This window comes from Leguminivora glycinivorella, chromosome 17 (assembly GCF_023078275.1).
Source record: "Leguminivora glycinivorella isolate SPB_JAAS2020 chromosome 17, LegGlyc_1.1, whole genome shotgun sequence".
Classification (NCBI taxonomy): Eukaryota; Metazoa; Arthropoda; class Insecta; order Lepidoptera; family Tortricidae; genus Leguminivora; species Leguminivora glycinivorella.
Window position 1 is genome coordinate 8243587 of NC_062987.1, and position 19466 is coordinate 8263052.

General features: G+C 34.8%; 1 protein-coding gene and 1 long non-coding RNA gene across 2 annotated transcripts; one reads left to right on the top strand and one right to left on the bottom strand.

The window, feature by feature from the left end:
• Window positions 1-13626: 13626 nt before the first annotated feature.
• LOC125235388 lies at window positions 13627-15338 on the bottom strand. The gene is made up of 2 exons (XR_007178076.1): window positions 15109-15338; window positions 13627-15021 (listed from the first exon to the last, which is right to left on the bottom strand). It is a non-coding gene; the product is annotated as an uncharacterized LOC125235388 (long non-coding RNA).
• A 38-nt stretch (window positions 15339-15376) lies between these two features.
• On the top strand, window positions 15377-17744 carry LOC125235431. The gene is made up of 5 exons (XM_048141994.1): window positions 15377-15606; window positions 15847-15918; window positions 16011-16115; window positions 16224-16334; window positions 16518-17744. Coding segments are annotated over exons 1-5 (675 nt in total). The 5' UTR covers window positions 15377-15604; the 3' UTR covers window positions 16903-17744.
• Window positions 17745-19466: the final 1722 nt, after the last annotated feature.

A 19466-nucleotide genomic window follows, 5' to 3' on the forward strand; every position in this document is an offset into this window, starting at 1 on the left:
AAACTTAAAACGAAAAGATGAAACGCTCATGTATGTTCAGGGGCTTTGTTGGATAAATTAATGTTTTATTTCGGCAACTTAATTTCAAAACGGCATACTTTGTTTCACAGTATCATGACTAAAAGAACCTGACTCCGCGCTAAATAAAGTTGAAAATTATAGATTAATTTATAACCGTGATATGGCAATTTCAAAATAAACAGATGGTTTCTCATGCCGCGCTGACATCCTTAATATGCGAGTCTATAGCTTAGGGCAGTTCATTTTTTAATACAAAGAGCTCGTAAAACGATATGAGGGAAAAATAACTAGAAAGGAGTGATATTTTTATTAAAAAACATATGATTCGCGAGCTTCATAGTTAAATTTAATAAACCCAGTGAATATCAAATTCAGATATTATTTTATATCACAAATGGGAATATGAATAATCAGGGGATCGATTTTTTAATTTGAACGCCCGAATTCGCCGTTCGAAAGTCTGTGGAAAATGACGTAATGCTATTTTTGAAAAAGGACGGCTAGTAATTCTATAACTAGAGGGAATTAAAATGACCACTCGTTTTCGATTTTGTTAGTAGAATTTGAATCGCTAGTAGTGGAGATATTATTGAACTAATTTCACGAAATCGAATGGCCGAGATTCAAAAATCGGCCCCCTGGTCACACTTTAAAGGTTCTTATTAGTTTAACGATAGTTCAATGTCATAAAATATTTCAATTTAAATTATGCCGCCATATAATTACTTCCATATCATTGACTTCTCGGAAATCTTTCACACAATTAGCGGTTTTAATACGTACAAAGTACCTATACTAGAACCGATATAGTATATTATATAACGGTAACGTTATGAAGGCTATAAAAGTTGAGTACCGCGGTTAGGTCACGAGGCTTGCCGAGTGGCCTAAGTAAGGTACGAGACTTTTATAGCCTTCATAATGTTACGATTGTATACTATACTTTTTCTACGACAGCCAAATAAATACCTATTCGAGAATAATAAAATGGGTTGCTTACCTACTTCATATAATGAATGGGAATATTTGTGTGGATCTTAACTATTATATTCTGTCCACAATGTTGATGGCGAGAACTTGTTGCACAATTCTTCAAAATATGCCAACAACGCGGTTTCAGAGAAAGTTGAAACATTTTTTTGCAATTTCCATTTCAAAACAATCATAACATTTTTGGTGCGACTTTTCAGGTAACGAATTGTCAGTCACTTTGATCGCCATAGCCTTGATTTCTTCGGAAGTACATAGTTCACCAGAATCACTTATAATTACTTAAGTTTTTGCACAATAACGTCGAATTAAAATAAACTAATATGTAAAACGCATTTCAGTTTATTTTTTCATCTTGATTTAAATTATGAACCTTAACATCATATCATTTATTAAAAGTTACAAATGAAAACATACCTGATAAATTGGAAGTTGTGTTTTAAAAAAAAATTAACAGAACTCCTATATTCATATGATTACTGCTTAGACCTATAGACAAATAGACTTTCTTATCGTTACTCAAATGAACTTAATTTGGATACCGCTGACAATAATCTAATTGGCAGATTTGAGTGCTGGAGTAGAAAAAATACTAAATACATTTTATCGGGCAATTCAGTGAGTATTAATTGCAAACATATTATCTATTATGTACTAGCTCTTGCCCGCGGCTTCGCTCCCGTTAGAAAGAGACAAAAAGTAGCCTATGTCACTCTCCATCCCTTCAACTATCTCACTTAAAAAATCAAGCCAATTCGTCGCTCTGTTTCGCCGAGAAAGACGGACAAATAAACAGACACACTACACTTTCCCCACACAATCATGTAAATTTATAACATAATAACTGCCTTATACACTTACCCCCTTATTCATAAACGTTCACTAAAGTTATCAAGCCGATAAATTTAGTTTGTCCCTTTCCGACGTATTGGTGTGATAGAAAGGGACAAACGAACTTTATCGGCTTGATAACTTTAGTGAACGTTTATAAATAAGAGGGCTACTGTATTGATCAAATAAGCCAATTACCTTACAAGAAAAGGCAACTCAGAACAATTGCCCGCAAAAGTACAGTCGCATTTAACATTGCTAGCTTTTTCTTAAATTTCAATTTGGAGTCTGAACGAGGGTCGAGGAGCTGAGCAGACGTTCATAATGCAGCCCTCGACACAAGGGCTTGACCGTGGCTACTTCCGCGCCTAACGTTCAACTGTGTGGTTTAAGGCATAAGCATAACCGAACTGTAATAGATCACAAATAAGCAGGGCCGCGTGCGAGCAAGCACTATTGTAGTACCGCGCAAGGGTCTTATTTATTCCGCGCCTTGTCAAATAACCCGAAAACAGGGTTGTCCACACAAATGAAAACAAATAACGTACACCAGGGGAAATCTCGACTGGGTTAAATGTAACTGGTCCATTTTTTCATGTTTTACAATGTTTGCATTATTAAATAGATTGTTCACCGGTTATGATGATAGGCGTGTTCAGTGGATCCCCCCGCAGGTTGCTCACCTTGTCGTGGTGGAGGGGCTTACTAACCGTGGCTCGGTCACCCACGGTGAAGCGAAGAAGCAACCAGGGCCGGCTTGTAATGTTGCTGGGCGAGCTGGCCCGAGAAGGACGCTCTACAAGCCCACTTGGAGCACTTACATCTGGGAGGACTGCCGTGGGAGGGAAGATCCGGCAGTTTGGGATGCCGCTCTGCGCCCTCCCTCGGTAGCCGAGGTGGGATCGCAGGGGGAGAGGCGTGATGGTGTAGCGGTGCGCCACTCTCCCTACCCCCTGCAACCTTGGCGGGGTCGCTCCGCTGGTAGCGGCAATGGTGGGGCCGTAAAAGAAGAGGAGTGCCGGTATTACGGTGCGCCGTTCTCCCTATCCTTTGCGGCCGACTTGGTTAGCGGTGGAACCAAAGACCATTTCCACTGCCGGGCGCGGCCACTCTTCTGGCGCCCATGGCCTCTTTGTGGCGGACTCGAGGGGGTCCGTCACTGTACATATAAGCGGCCGAGGAGGAAGATGCGCCCTGTCATCTGGCGTACTCATTGTGGAGGGCCGTTGGGCATCCGCGGAGAAACTGCACGTGGGCGGCTGCCGCTGGCGGGAGCGCAAGTGTTCCGGTAACCCCGCCAACAAGGCGGCGAGGTGGCATGTGGGGGTTTTTTAGTGGGTATACCTTGGCCTCATTAGCCAATACGGGAGTCCCACATAACCGCTCGGGTCCCCACTCTCACCCGAGTGGTATGCGGAACGTTTTTTTTTTGGCATGACAAAGTACGGCAATTAATGAATGAATGGTCTCAATATTGGATATTCTTTTATGTAAAGACAAAATCTCTAACTAGAAAATTAAGTTAGCTATGTAAATAATTACTGAGGGTAAACATAAAACATCGAATACAATAATAATATTTATGATACATTTCTCTTAACCGCTTATGCGCTTATTTTAGACCACAAGCAAAGTTTTACTCATTCAGCCTCTTACCACTGGCCACAGTGGCCACTGAATGAAACGTCAATTTTGGAACCGACTCCCTTTATGAAGAATACCCTACGTTTCGGTGTTCACACTTCTAAATTAAATCGTAAGTAGTTTAATTACTTGCCTTATTTTACTTTGTATTTGTACTACCGTTGATTTGAAAATTACAGTAAATATTGTGGTGCTTTCTCGTACTAAGTGTGCAAATAGTACATTACTATACAAGTGCGATAAATATGAAATTCAAAACGAGTGGCGATAAATTAAAACACGAACGTATAGTGTATCGACACGAGTTACGAATTACTTATTCGCACGTGTATCGTACAACGTTTTATAGCTCTACATTACATATAGCTTTACACCCAGCTTTACATATATTATGGCTATATCATTTTTTGACATAGCTGCGTAATGAGCTCATTACCTAACAAGTGCAGTAATATGTATAGCGCCATGTGTAATTACGTTAAATAGTAATTTAAGTCGAACCTACATAAACCATTAATTAAATTTAATTGAGTTCGTAACTCGTGTAGATTTAAAAACAACACTCCCTTCGGATGTGTTTTAACTTATCGCCACTCGTTTCGAATTTCCTCTTTTCTGCACTTGTATCGTAATGTATAACTTGTGTATTATTGTGTATTATTATTACCTTCTATTATAACGTGAGTTATGTATAACTTGTGTATTTATTTACCCACGCATGGAAATAACAAAATGTATTATAACAATTGGTAGAAATATGTTATTTATTACCTATACAATTTCCTTAAACAATGCCTATCATACCAAACAATATTTTCTGTTATTTATTAAGTTTGTAATCAAACCTCGCCATAGGTGTAAAGACTGTAAAGTCTACACTTCCAGGTTAAAACTCGAGAGTTTTCTATTGAAAAGAGCGTACCTACTCCCAACGCCTACTCCGCTCCATTTACAGGAAAAAACGCTGTAGAAAACAGCCAAGTTTTCTAGAAAGTTAGAAGTTCTAGTTGCTTTCGAAACATTTTCTATTTCAGCGAAGACGCTTTCAAGGTGTTTCAAATATGTGGAAAATACAAGTCGGTGTGCTTTTACACAGCGGATTTTTATATATTAAAAGAATGTGGGTGAGGATTTTCACAAAGCACTTTTGATGATTATTTTAAGTCAAAAATGCTATGTGATACACTAACGCCGTGTCTTGCCGCGTCTCATACTTCCATATCGATAAGGTTTGATTTCGTATGCGTCGCATCGCCGTCGCGCGACCATCGCGCGACCGTCGCCCACGCAAGCCACGGCGTAAGTCCAAAGTTATTAACTATAAATAACATTTAATTAACCTTAAGTTAGTATTATCCCGTGTAGTGACGGGCTAAGAATTTCACCACCCAGGGTTTCCAACCTTGGGTGTCGTAGTAGTCGACTGTGGGATTTTGGTTCAATTGTAATGTGAGTGATGGGATTCTTTTTACCTTTAGGAACTTGCTAATAGGGTTAAATTTAAGTTGATAAAAACTAAGGCAGTAATATATTCACTTGAGGTATAATAAGCAGAGTGAACGACATTTGTGAAAGAATTTAGTGTGTTGAGATAAGAGTGTGTGAGATAGGTAAAATTGTGTAAGGTATATAAATAGGTACTGGAAATATATTAAAAATATATACAAGACATTATTTAAAATGGGGTTAATTGCTCCCGACCCACGAGTTCCTTATACGTAGGAATAATAGGTGTATAATATAATATAGCCTATTATAAAGACCTCGCTCGAGCATATGGACAAATCAGGTTGCCGGTTCAATTTATGTTTTATCAAACATTGAACAAATGGGTTCCTTAGAACAAAAGTAAACTGATGAAGAGTGTCTTTGCACTACTCAAAATTGTACTACTATAGTAGTAGATATCAAATAATTAGACAAGGACCCTTTAATCCCGGTATAATTTTATATGTTTTGGGATGTTTCTGCAACCAAATTCTCTTCCGTCAGGTTGAGAGCTGCTCTAAACCTATTCCTGGTCTATCTAGGAAACAGAATATCTATTTTGATATCCTTTATTGGGCCTATTCATTGACCTTCTTTTGATACTAAGACAAATTCTTTATTGAACTAGCCTTTTGAATGACAAATCCTTAGATTCACACGCCATTTCATATATATAGTTTTGTTCGGCCTTAGCCATCGAAAGTTGTCTAAGATCACAAAGTATAAATTCTATATGCGTGCAATATCCCACGTTCCAAGTATGGTGGTCTATTGCTTGACATCGTGTTACACTAGTCAATGCTAGAATTGTTTGATTTCCCAGACAACATTATCGTTAAACATATTATGAAAATGGAATGATGATTCCAAAGTCTGCCAATCTCGAAGTTAGTATTAACTCTAATTCCACTTTTGTGAACAAATCTTATTTTATTACTATAATCCTCCTAGATAGAGTCAGGAACCTAACATTCATACATGTCCTACGCACACAGCTAATTAACATTATTATTATTACACACAAATTTCCTTTTAACTTCAGTAAGGATTAAATTTTCATAAAAATTAAAAAGTAGGTTGTTATTCTTACTTTCTTTTAAGAAGCGGTATCCCTCTATTTATTGATAAGTTTTAGATAAAAAAACCCTTTCATATTACCCATAACGATTCTGGCTAAATGATTGTACATAAAATATGTATACAATATATAATAAAATTATTTTCTATAGATAGTATTACTATTAGCTTTCCTATTTAACACCACATTAATTTTTAACGTTAAATGTTTATAATCAATCACAAATATTTCAATTATGAGATATTAATAAATTTATTTATTTATTTATTTATTATTCTTCGGAGAACCAACAGCTATTAATACAGAAAGGTTAACTTAATTAGGTTACAAAAAGCCAATTACAGGTTCCCACCAATAGTAACATACTGGGAGTTATTAGGTGGTTTACACTATCACATTGCAATACTAAGCAACCTACTTAATCTAACTAGATTTTAAACAAAACAAAACAAAAAATATCATGCTTAAATGACACACTCGCTTTAAAAAACTACAGTCATCGGGTAGGGCAAGCTCACTCAAAGCTATTGTTCACTAGATTACGCCGCACAGATTGGATATTACTGTTAAAAATGTCTATGTCTAAGTTTTTCGTTAACTTATTTAAACTTTTACTCGCACGTATTAAAAAACTGTTTTGCCGGTAGTTGCGCGTACAGATGGGAATAGAAAGGGGAGGAAAGTGTCTCTTGGATCTAGATGGAGTATTGAAAGAAAGTTCAGCTAACAAATCGGGGCAGTCCACGTTCCCATTGGTTATGTTTAAAATATAAATTATGTCCGCAATGTCACGACGTCTATTTAGAGGAATGAGATGGTGTTTTTTACATATGTTAATATAGTTGGAGGAACTATATGGAGTATTCAATTTAAAACAAAGGAACTTAATAAATTTTCTTTGAATGCGTTCTATTCGGTCGATATACGTATGATAACGAGGGTTCCAAATTTGTGATGCATATTCAAGCTTGCTTCTTACATATGCGCAGTAAAGAATTTTAATAGTTTTAGCTTGGGTGAAGTGTGTAGAACTCCGTATAATGAATCCTAATGTTTTTGAAGCGTTAGATATAATATTTTCAATATGTGAGTCAAATAAAAGTTTTGAATCATGCGTCACCCCCAGATCTCTCATAGATTGGACCCTTTTGAGTGGTTGATTTTTTATTAAGTATGAGGTATGAATTACGTTGCGTTGTCGAGAGAAGGTTAAAGTAAAGCACTTGGATGGGTTGAGTTCCAATTTATTGGATTGGCAGTATGATTCAAGGCGTATAAGGTCATCTTGGATTAAAGCAGAATCGTGAATAGAGTTTACTTTAGCAAATATTTTCATATCGTCTGCAAAACTCAGTAATTTAGAAAAAACAAAGCAGTCACTAATGTCATTGACAAAAATGTTGAATAAAAGGGGCCCTAACAACGAACCTTGAGGGACGCCACTTGGAACAGTAATCCAACTAGATACATAATTATTAATAACAACAGCCTGTGATCTTTTGTCAATATACGAAATAAACCACCGCAACAGGTCTCCATGTATTCCCATGTTATAAAGCTTGAGAATTAACAGTCCATGGTCAATCCTATCGAACGCCTTGCTATAATCCGTGTAGATTACGTCAACTTGACTACCTTTAGTCATCGCCTCAGTAACAAAGTTATTTAGCAGTATCAGATTTGAGACAGTAGATCTTCGTTGAAGGAAGCCATGTTGAGTAGGACTAAAATGGTTCTTGACAGCTCCATAGACCTGACGATAAACTATTTTCTCCAAAACCTTAGAGATAATACACAACTTAGAAATTGGCCGGTAGTTGCATATATCGGTTTTTGAGCCTTTTTTGTGGACCGGTGTAATAAAGGCTGATTTCCACAGTGACGGCACAGAGCACTCAGCAAAGGAGCGCTTAAACAACAAGTATATCGGTTCAACGATAGTTTTTGCACAATTTATCAGAATTTGACTTGGCAAATCATCTGGACCCGCCGATTTTGATGGATCAAGTGACAGTAACAGCCGAGTGAGTTCATCACGATTGACAACAATTCGAGATATGTGAGAGGCGGAGTTAAACGCAGACTCGACAGGTGATATTGGGTTGGTACTTGGTGCTGAAAAAGTAGTATGGAAATACTCGGAGAATGCCTCACATATATCTGAACCTGAATTGACCGAACGGTTACCATATTTTAAACAACTAGGTACACCGTGGGAAGTAGAGCGTGACTTCATGAATGTCCAAAATTGTTTAGGGTCCTTGGAAATGTTTTCTTCAACGCGTTGAATATAATTAGAAAAACAGTCAGTCTCAAGCTTTTTAACTCTGTCCCTCTGGAAATGAAATGAAATTAAATCAGATTTGTTACCATATATCTTATATTTTTTTAAGTATTTAGTCTTTTCTTTAATAGCTTTTTTAAGCGCCGGCGAATACCACTTTGGAAATGAGTCGTTATGTATTTTCTTACTAGGTATGTATTTATTTCTGAGTTGTTTAATTATAAAATAGAAATACTCAACTGAATCATTTAGCGAGCGCCGTGAGAATTCTTCTTCCCAATTGATAATAGTTAATTCAATATTAATTGAATCGTAGTCACCTTTATTATAAAAATACTTTGTTAGAGGAGCTGGCTTAAGACAGCTAATTACAGCGTATTTAATCGATATTAAAAGTGCTTTATGGTAGGGATCAATAGGTACCAGGAGGTCAAAACATTCTGTTACGCAAACAATATCATTCGACAGAACAAGGTCCAGCAATTTACCGTGGTGGTTGAGTACACCGTTATACTGACTTAAATTGCATGTATTTAACTCGTCTATTAAAGTGCACTCATCATTAGTTTTATAATTTGACGGGGACATTGACGAATCCTGCGCAGTCCATGTGATATTGCTGAGGTTAAAATCACCTATTATTAGAAATTTATCATTGCAGTTACATAAAATTGCATCACTAAGTTTAGTTAAATAATTTGACAACTGTTGGGAAAACGTATATCCATTATTTTGTTTACATAGATATAGGACACATAAATGAAGTTTAATTAATGTATTACGACACCCTTTAATGGATAACGTAACCCAGAGGTCCTCGGCTGATGAGTGGAAGGTAGGCTGCGGAACGACCGCCAATTCCCTACGAGTCGCAATGATAACACCGCCACCGCGGTTTTGTCCAGTCAAGGCTGAGTCACGATCCCGCCGCCAAACGACATAACGGTCATCGAACAATTCCGAATCCAACACTCCATCCAGAAGCCAAGTTTCTGTTAAGAAAATTATATCATAATTTGAAGAGATTAAATTGCGATAAAATGTAGATGTTTTAGAACGAAGACCCCTCACATTCTGATAGTAAATAGTGGGGTAAGTGTACCCGGGTTCCTTACCGCTTAAAGACATTAACGCGTGTAATAAATAAAATAATCATGGAATAAATACAGAGTAATTAAGAATATGAAATATAGGTAACATTTGATAATTAAGTAAACAGGCAAAGCAATTATTAAATGTAAACGATGTGACTGAGTATAAAAATATGCGGTTGTTACGAGACATAAGTTATTTTGCATAAGTGCGAGAGAGCGAGTAATTAACTGTAGTAGGTATATGCGATAGACAGAGACAAATATAATTATGTGAGCTTGACCTAAGCGGTGCGAAAAAAATGCAATTACCATAATCAAATTAGAACACAAATAAATAATTAATTTTATCACTTACTTGCACTCTTTCACTTTACTTTACCAAAATACACGCCGCTTTTTATGACGCCTCGAACTTCTTACTCCTTCTATTTTAATACTTCAACCTGGATCTCACTAACTGACTTGCTCTTACCAACGTCGTACAACTAATACTGATCCTCTCTCCCATTTTGCTCTGCTAGTGATGTGCCGTTACCGTAAATTACGAGAACTATGAGAATCCTCGGGTAAATTACGGGGTAAAGTTCTCTGCACCGGTAATTAACGAGAAAGTGGTGTTAAGTTTTCGATTTTTCTTACTTTTTTTACAGAATTGTATTTTATTTAGTTCATACAATCTGTGCAAAAAATTTCGAAAACATACTATGAAAGGAACTAGTTTATTACCAAAATTACCGTAAATTACGGCCGTAAATTACGGAGAATCTTCTCCGCGAATGTTACCGGGTAAAATTACTGACAGAAAATCAAGTTTTTTCTCAAAAGTATAGTCGGATTAAAGTGGTGAAATACATACTGATATTCAATTATTTTAGATGTATTGTACCTAATTTCATTATTTATACGCAGTTTGCTGAAAACTGCGTTTTACGGGTATTGAGTTTGATTTGTTATTTATTGTTTCTTAGAGTTTGAATGTAATAAACATAAGTTTTCATAATTTTCTTTTTTCAATGTTTATTGACAATAAGTATATAATTAGATTATGCGTGTTTGAATGTCCAATATCTAAACTGCAATTCTTAAAACTGGAATAAATATACTATAAGAAATTTTATGGCCGACATCTGGTATTTATTTTAAGTAAGAATGATAGTTTTTAAATAATTAATAGCTTTATCAGGTCGCATTGTATTAGTTACTGCAGGTCAAAAAACAGGCCAAGAGCGTGTCGGGCCACGCTCAGTGTAGGGTTCCGTAGTTTTCCGTATTTTTCTCAAAAACTACTGAACCTATCAAGTTCAAAACAATTTTCCTAGAAAGTCTTTATAAAGTTCTACTTTTGTGATTTTTTTCATATTTTTTAAACATATAGTTCAAAAGTTAGAGGGGGGGGACGCACTTTTTTTTCCTTTAGGAGCGATTATTTCCGAAAATATTAATATTATCAAAAAAATATCTTAGTAAACCCTTATTCATTTTTAAATACCTATCCAACAATATATCACACGTTGGGGTTGGAATGAAAAAAAAAAATCAGCCCCCACTTTACATGTAGGGGGGTACCCTAATAAAACATTTTTTTCCATTTTTTATTTTTGCACTTTGTTGGCGTGATTGATATACATATTGGTACCAAATTTCAGCTTTCTAGTGCTAACGGTTACTGAGATTATCCGCGGACGGACGGACGGACAGACAGACATGGCGAAACTATAAGGGTTCCTAGTTGACTACGGAACCCTAAAAAAAACACGTGGTTCCGAACTGCAGGCCTGCAGGTTTGGGTATTCACTGATTATAATGGCTCCTGATTGGTCCTCAGTCTTTATCAGTTGGTCGTGTCTAAGTGGGGAAAGTGTGTGAATATCATAGATGGGTCATCCCTATCCCTATCCCTATTCCTATTCCTATCCCTATCCCTAGAGATGTTCAATGATTTCTTATCAATTACTCGGCAATAATGCTGAACTATAATCTAAGAGTTAAAATTATTTCTTTTTGTAAAACACATTTATTTATTTTTTTACCTACTGTTCATCTGAAACTTCAACCTTTATGTACTTAACAATAATGCTTTTATAACTTAAGATTTGATTTTGTAAACAATTTTGTTACCTAAATGTTTATTTAACACCTTGTATGAAGGAGCGAATTCCTCCTAACACAAGTGTCAAACTTAAAAGGAGGATTCGACACCCTAAGAAACCTTGTTTGATAAATAAACGAATTTTGAATTTCTGAATTTTGAATCAAGTGCTAAAATATAAAGTTTCATGGTTTTATATTTTAAAATTAAGAAATCCCATACAAACTTTCAACCTCTTTTTCAACCACTTCATCCCTTTTTTCGAAATAAAAAGTAGCCTATGTTCTGTCTCAGGATCTAAAGATTGTCTGTTCCAAATTTCATCAAAATCGGTTGCGTGGTTTAAGCGGGAAAGCGTAACAGACAGACAGACAGACCGACAGACAGACTTACTTTCGCATTTATAATATTAGTATGGATCTTTTAAAATTAAGAAATCCCATACAAACTTTCAACCTCTTTTTCAACCCCTTCATCCCTTTTTTTTCTAAATAAAAAGTAGCCTATGTTCTGTCTCAGGGTCTAAAGATTGTCTGTTCCAAATTTCATCAAAATCGGTTGCGTGGTTTAAGCGGGAAAGCGTAACAGACAGACAGACAGACAGAGTTACTTTCGCATTTATAATATTAGTATGGATGGATGGATGATTAATCATAAGATGTTTTATTTTTTAATATTAAGTCAGATGATTATATTGCTGAATTTCAAATGTTTAGACATGTTTTTATTATTGTTGATTTTGGTAAATTTCTTCATACATGTTCCAACATAAAGAAATAAATATATCTAGAAACCTACTTGACTGTCTTTCATTGTACCTTATAAATATGAATAGAAAAAAATTCAAACATTTGCACAATATTGTTAATATATACTAATTTACCACACCTTGACATTAGTATGCTTAACAATAACATATAAATTAATCAAATATTTACAAAGCATGAAATATGTTAGTAAATTTTAATCTTAACTGAATATGGTAAGGGTAATTTACCGAGAATTCTCGGTAATTTACGGTAATTTTCACCAATGAGAATTACCGTCACTGCGTAATTTCTCGGCGGCACATCACTAATAGATTACATACTACTTGACTGCAATGTCTGCAACAGCTCGTAAAAAACGAGAAACAAACTATGTATTGTTCCTAGCTTTAGCCATCAAGAGTCAGAGTATCGTTCTAAAAGCCAAGAGGCAGACGTGGAAAAAATAAGCGATAAAAAATACAACACTCAATGCTCGAGACAGACGGGTCCTCAGACAATGGCGCTCTTAATGCCTGTATCATGTATGATACTCACATACTACTTGTCATTTTCGCTGGCTCACGTGATCTTACTATCCTTTTTTAAACTGTATCCTATTTCATCAAGTTGAGGTTTGAGTTTACAATACGCTGGTTTAGTGAAATTAGAGTTTGTGAAATTTGGGTATGGGTGTTCATCTAATTAGATGTAGACTTTGACTAGCTGAGGATTTTTGACTCGTTTTAGAGGTTTCTTTGAAGACCTTGTAGACTTAAAACGTTTTAAAGGGTTTTGAGTGGTTGAGTTACATTATCAACGTGCCTAGCTGTAGCTATCGAACTATGACGACATATGCGGGTAGAGTAAGAGGCAAAAATAGTGTCAAAATTTATCCCCTAGACGTGTATTACTTCGTATAAGTATACTAGTAGGTGATTATTGGGAGTTTCAAATCAAAGATTTGAAAACTCCCAATATCACTTCATATTTAGGACTCGTACTCAGGTTTATTGGTGATTTAAAACTCCCAATAGGTTTTCAGATGATTTAAAACTCCTAATCGGCTTTCTCATGATTTGAAACTCTCAATAGGTTTTCAGATGATTTAAAACTCCTAATCGGCTTTCTCATGATTTGAAACTCTCAATAGGTTTTCTGATGGTTTAAAAAGCACACAAGGTTTACGATTGCATATTTAGAATTAGAACTTGTGAACTGTAAAAGCGCAATCAGATTTTTAACTTAACATTTCGGATTCGTTCATTTGATTGAAACAGATGAAGTATGGTGTTCGTTGTTAAATGGTCCATTTCGAAAATGTAAGCCGTAAAGTTAAGTTAGGTATGATATTAAATAGCAAAAGCTTAACGCAACACACTCTCCGAGGTGGCCAATCTCAGATGTGGTCTCTCTCAAGCGTTTGCTCGATTGACAGTGGCGTTTACACACAACGTGTCTGATCAGCTCGTCAGCGTCGCAGAACACGAATGGACCCCCAAAGTGTGAACTCTGGTGTAGTCGCGTTTTACATGCATCGATTGAGTTTGACCCCCTCCGGGTATGGGATTCCATATCTATCGACCGCGTAAATACAGAGATCCCCAAGTCTCGAATTCAACACTACATGCCTCGGTTGGCCAAGCCAAGGAATGGTTTACGTGTTGAGGTTGTCGGTCGTCACAACCCGACATACTACACATCACCATTTTTATTTATATGAAACATTGTAAAAACTTTATAAGTGTGATGTAGACCCAGTTATGCTATTGGCTGTTTCGGATTACGTACTCCCACGTCATATCTACTACGAATTTTGTAATATATGGTTTAAAATAACGTATATAAAATATGATCTTCTTTGACACCCATAACAAAGAGTTCAGTATAAATTAAAGGCTAGCGTATGTCATATACTGCACTTTGCAAAGCAGAACTTTTCATAAAGATATAAGGTTCAAATTTTGATTATATTAAAATCATGACATACATTGAACAGTATGCGAAATTGCAATCACTCATTTAGTTGTAATTTGAGTCAGTTTACCTGGTTGCTCACTCGCTATGTTTATCTTATAAAATGATCACGATTTACATGAATTATAAATGGTTTTGATATATAATAGATCTCAGTATACATATTTCAACTATATTGTGAGTGGTAAAACTCTAAAAATAATATCGTATTTATTCTCTATGTTTTAGTATGTTAAAAATAAAACAATTAATTTATCATGAAACCATTTTATTTAAGTAATGAGATATATTACAAGCACGACGACTAACTAAAAAGTAAAGTACATTTTATAACATAAAATTTTCTAATAATTACTCACTTCACTCAACTTTTTTACAATTTTTTCTACCAGACCTTCAGTTGCATTTAATAACTCATCATAGTCATCTTGAACAACATATTGTACTGTAACCCCATTAGATTCGATATTTGATTGCTCCAAATCGGATATACTGATTTTAATCAGACGCTTTCCTTTTGTAACCTTTCTGATGACATGGGAATTTAAACCCATTTCTTTTATTTTCCTCTTTCCTTTCTTAGCGATTTTCTTCTGACTTTTTGCTGGTGTACCTGATAATGGAATTTCTAAAGATGGATTCAGGAGCAAATCCTGGTATTTCAGGTACGCATCCATGTCTTGAGAATAATTGAGCGGATCATTCGGTTTTTCACAAACTTGCGAATAAAATGGTGTGGTTTCAGTCATTTCAGCAGCGTGGTTAATAGGTTGCGAGCCCTGTAAAAAAATATCAAGTTAAATATATTTCAACACCAAATAAAAGTACTCAAAGATACCAGAATATAATAAAAGTAAAATACATACCATTCTGATTTTGAAACTGATAATGCACCCGGCTTGAAATCTCGAACTGTTGTAATTTTAATTTATTAAATGCTCTATTTATAACTTCGTAGTAACAAAATATAGTATAGCTATTAGCTATTATAGCTTGCACATTGAACGCGGTCTTAACGCGGCGACATTCGTTTGATTAGTGCCGGAACCTTTATGCGGATCTTGTTTCCGACAAAAGAAATATTACACTTTTGTTTTTCAATAATTAGCTGAGTCAACTATATTCAAATATTATATTACAGTGATGATCAACCTTTGTATTATATTGGTTTCTTACTGTATTTTTGCAAATGTTGTAGTTTATGTTAGTTATAATTTGCTTTTAGGTTGTTAACTCATGACTTTACGTCAGTTTCGTTTTATTAATAAAACCCCTGGCTTATTCATTTCCTGTACTATTTTCTAACAAGTGCAAGTGTTACAGTGCGAGTTTTACGTACACGGAGAAATTCACCTTGAAACAATGTTCGTAAGTTTGTAATATTTTATTTAGCTATAAACTATTCTGAATATGGTGTTGAGTGATGTTTGTTCTCGATTAAATTTACCGATAAGTATCCTTCTAAGTAGCAGTTTTATGTGAGTTAAGTGCGTATTGGTATTAACTTTAACTTAAAATTTATAACCCCCGCTGGAGAGAGGTACAAGTACAACTGTGAAATCTCATTCGACTGAACATAACAGAATCTTATTTTTTATTTTCAGGTCTGACTTTGAGTACCATGTAATCCAGTCTAAGAAAGACCTCGACTCTGAGGATGAATCTGGATCATTAAAGTATGTATTTTAATTAAATTTAAGATTTTATTGACTTATTATTAATTTTTGTTATTATTAATGATCTAATGGATAATCACTATGTATTGTAGGATTCAGAAGAAAACATCCAAAAGGAAAAACGCTTCTCAGATCCCGAAACGTGACGCGGGCTGGTCGCTGGACAGAAACGTCGTCGAAGAATGTGCTAGTAAAAGGTAATTAATTAAAACTGTGTTTGAAAACTTGTCTACAAATGCGAACTTTTTATTTATTTCTCTTTATTTATGAGAACTGGAAGTAATATAAAGTTTTTAATATTACAGCAAGAAGATCAAACCAAAGAAAACTGTGAAAAAGCACGCATCGTCCGTGTTAATAACTGATACGTTGCAGGACAGTGACACTGACCTTGATGAAGAAGACAAAACTAAAAGGTAATCAATTCAATTCAGTTATTTTATATGTAATATATATATTTACTTAACTAATTGTAATTACCCTTTGAATCTAAACATTTTAAACCATAGTATTTAAATTCTTAAATGTTAAGTACTTACCTAATTAACTAATTATATTTTGTTGTATTCGATAATATAAATAAGTTTTTAATATTCCAGTACGACAACCAAGTCGAAGAAAGAGACACCTGATTGTAAGCCAGGCTGGTTTTCAAACTGGGGTGACGAAGGACATGTTGAAGCCCAGCGTCGAGCATCCGCTGCCAACTCTCTGTCGTCCGTGCTGATACGTCGCGTCCCAGGCGGCTACGTGCGTTGCACAGCTTCGTTAACCGGTGATCTTTTTATTGATCTTAAACTGTATAACGTAGTAGATATTCAAAACGTTCCATCTGAAGCCCGTTGGGAGAAAGCGCTGGTTAATTTTAAATATCGTGTGGATTCCGTTTCGGATATAGTAGATGGAATAAATAAGATTCTAAAGCGTTGTAAGGACGACTTTACAGATGAAGGAACCTTTTTCCCAGATAAAAAAAGCCAATAATCTTTAATCTTTTTTACGTCTAATTTAGTCTATTCCTATGTCAATAGGCAAAATGCCTCATAATAGCTCCATATTTTGTTCAGTGTGTGACATAAGTATTCCAAGTAAAGCCTTTTCTGCTCACTTGCGCACTAACTTGCATAAAAATAATAACTCTGTTCAATTAACTCCTGATATTGAAAAAATAAGCAGCGCTTTCCGTAGTAGAATAGCATCATACAGAGTGCGTGGACCAGAGAGTAGCCTCCATGACTCACCGGTAAAGTTTCTGTGCGCTCTTCGTAGACATATTAAACATATTCTCAAAGCGAGAAGGCTTGCTTTTGGATCTATAAAGGTTAACTTTGAACTGTTTGCTGAATTTGGTTTGCCGAAAAATGAAGCATGTGAAATTAAATCATTCGCTACGCAAAATATCATTTTACATCAAAGTTACGAATTTAAAGAAATATTTTCAACCATTTTGAATACATTGAGCACGAAAATTGATGAATTTCAAGAACGGGACAGTGGCTGGAGCTTTCTACGAAACTTATATCTCGAGATAAACATAAACAAATATAATCCTCTTAGAGCGTCTAGATTTATAGAATTACCAAAGTTAATAAAACATCGAAGAGCTTGTGTAAATATTAAAAACAATGAAAGTAGCACTATCTTCGAATGATGATAAACGAGTAATATTAAAAGACAATATTCACACACTTGCGTGGGGACATGCTTCATTTTTCTAAATATAGTTATATAGTGATATTTTAAAGGAAACTTTGAACTAATTTGTAAACACCTACTTTACTTTTTAAGTTAGCTATGCCAGTATGTATATTATTATTAAATAAACTTAAAAAAAAAAAAAAACATTAGTTTTTCTTTTTTAAACCCACCATATTTATGTACAATGTTTAAATCAACTCAGGATACTTATGTTATGATCGTATACCTGTATTACGAGTACAATATCGTATCATGAGTTGATTTAAACATTGTTTTCAGGAGTATAATTTACAGGTTAATAAAATGCGTTTTATTTAGCACATTCATTTATTCAAAGAGGAACGTGATTTTCTAAATACCATTTTTTCATACATATTACATTTTTTAATGCACAAGTTTTTTTATGGTACACACAATTAAAAATACAATCATTAATACAATATTTTTTATAAAGTTCTTGTAAATTCGGTGCACCCTTTTCACTTAAATCTATAACAGTACAGTTTGAATATAATTCTTTAATACATTTAATTTTTTCCATACCTTTAACGAATATTATCTTATCTTTAATATGATTATAAATAAGTCTTCTAAATTCTCTATAATCAACATAACCTTCGTGCCACAAAATACCTAAATGTTTTTCAATCCATTTTGTCTGCCTCTCTTCACTTTCCGTCAATTTAGAAAATCGAAAAGGGGTTTTATTAAGAAAACTTGAGTGTATTCTAGCGTGCTGTATGCAAATTCTTTGATAATAAATTCGTTTTCTTTTGTTTTAAACCCTTGAAGGTCTACAAATATATGCTGCATTACGATACTTTTTTCGTAATATTACTTAAAGGCTTATATTCAAATACACTATCATTTAAAATCAGACAGTAAGCTGCAGTGTTCTTTGGTATATCAGATTCACAATCCAATTCAACTCTCACATCTACTGAACCGGTTTTTAAGGTTTCGTTTTGACGAGAACAGTTGATAACAAATAAAGGAGCTTTATCTTTAAAATCTTTAGGGCTAAGCAACGGCGCTTGTAGACGATTATAATAAGACTGTTGAAATTTCGCATACTGTTCGTATAATATAGCAAACTTTTCACCCGAAAAACTAACATCAAAACTTTCGTACGGAAAGTAAACTGAATTCAAGAAAACTTTAACATCTCTCAAATTACAGTGATCAAAGTGTGATATGTCTTTATTAGCTTCATTTTTTCGTCCCGTTTTCAATCCAATTATAATATAACGCGGCTTTTCAATTTGCGATGAAGTTTTGATAGACCAAGAATGTTTTGACGTCTCAGGCAAGAGCGGATATTCATACAAATCCCAAGTCCTAAATGCTATCTGAACGGCACGATCTCTTTCTAAACATTTGAGTAAATTTAATCTTTCACGATCAGACACTTTAACATGAGGCATGCGCCATACTATTTTAGATATAGTAATATTGTCTATATATTCATTCGCATTTAATTTAACACTATTCAAATTAGTATTGGATCTTAAAAGAATAAGTTCATGCTTGCAATTAATTATGATTTTGCTGTAATCCTCAGCAAACCCGAGAATCTTGTTTAAAGGTACAGACACAGAAAATGTACCTTCCGTGTTTTTTATACCATTGACATCAAATCCCCATAACTTAGACATGGATGCTTCCAGTCCATTCATAGATACAAGAGATTTCATAGTTGTTGTAACTCCTGCGTTTTTAATTTTGTCAATTTCGATTCCATTTAATTCATATCGAATATCTTGAAATAGATGAAGTATGGGGTTGTTTGTAAGAAGAACACTTTTTACCTCGGCTTTTGTTTCTCTATTGAATGCGGTTATAGTACCTTC

Bases quoted from the DNA above. Each gene is read 5' to 3' on its own strand.
- LOC125235431 (XM_048141994.1), top strand. The intron at 16,116-16,223 runs GTAATTAATTAA...TTAATATTACAG, and splicing joins GAAGAATGTGCTAGTAAAAG to CAAGAAGATCAAACCAAAGA. The intron at 16,335-16,517 runs GTAATCAATTCA...TTAATATTCCAG, and splicing joins GAAGAAGACAAAACTAAAAG to TACGACAACCAAGTCGAAGA.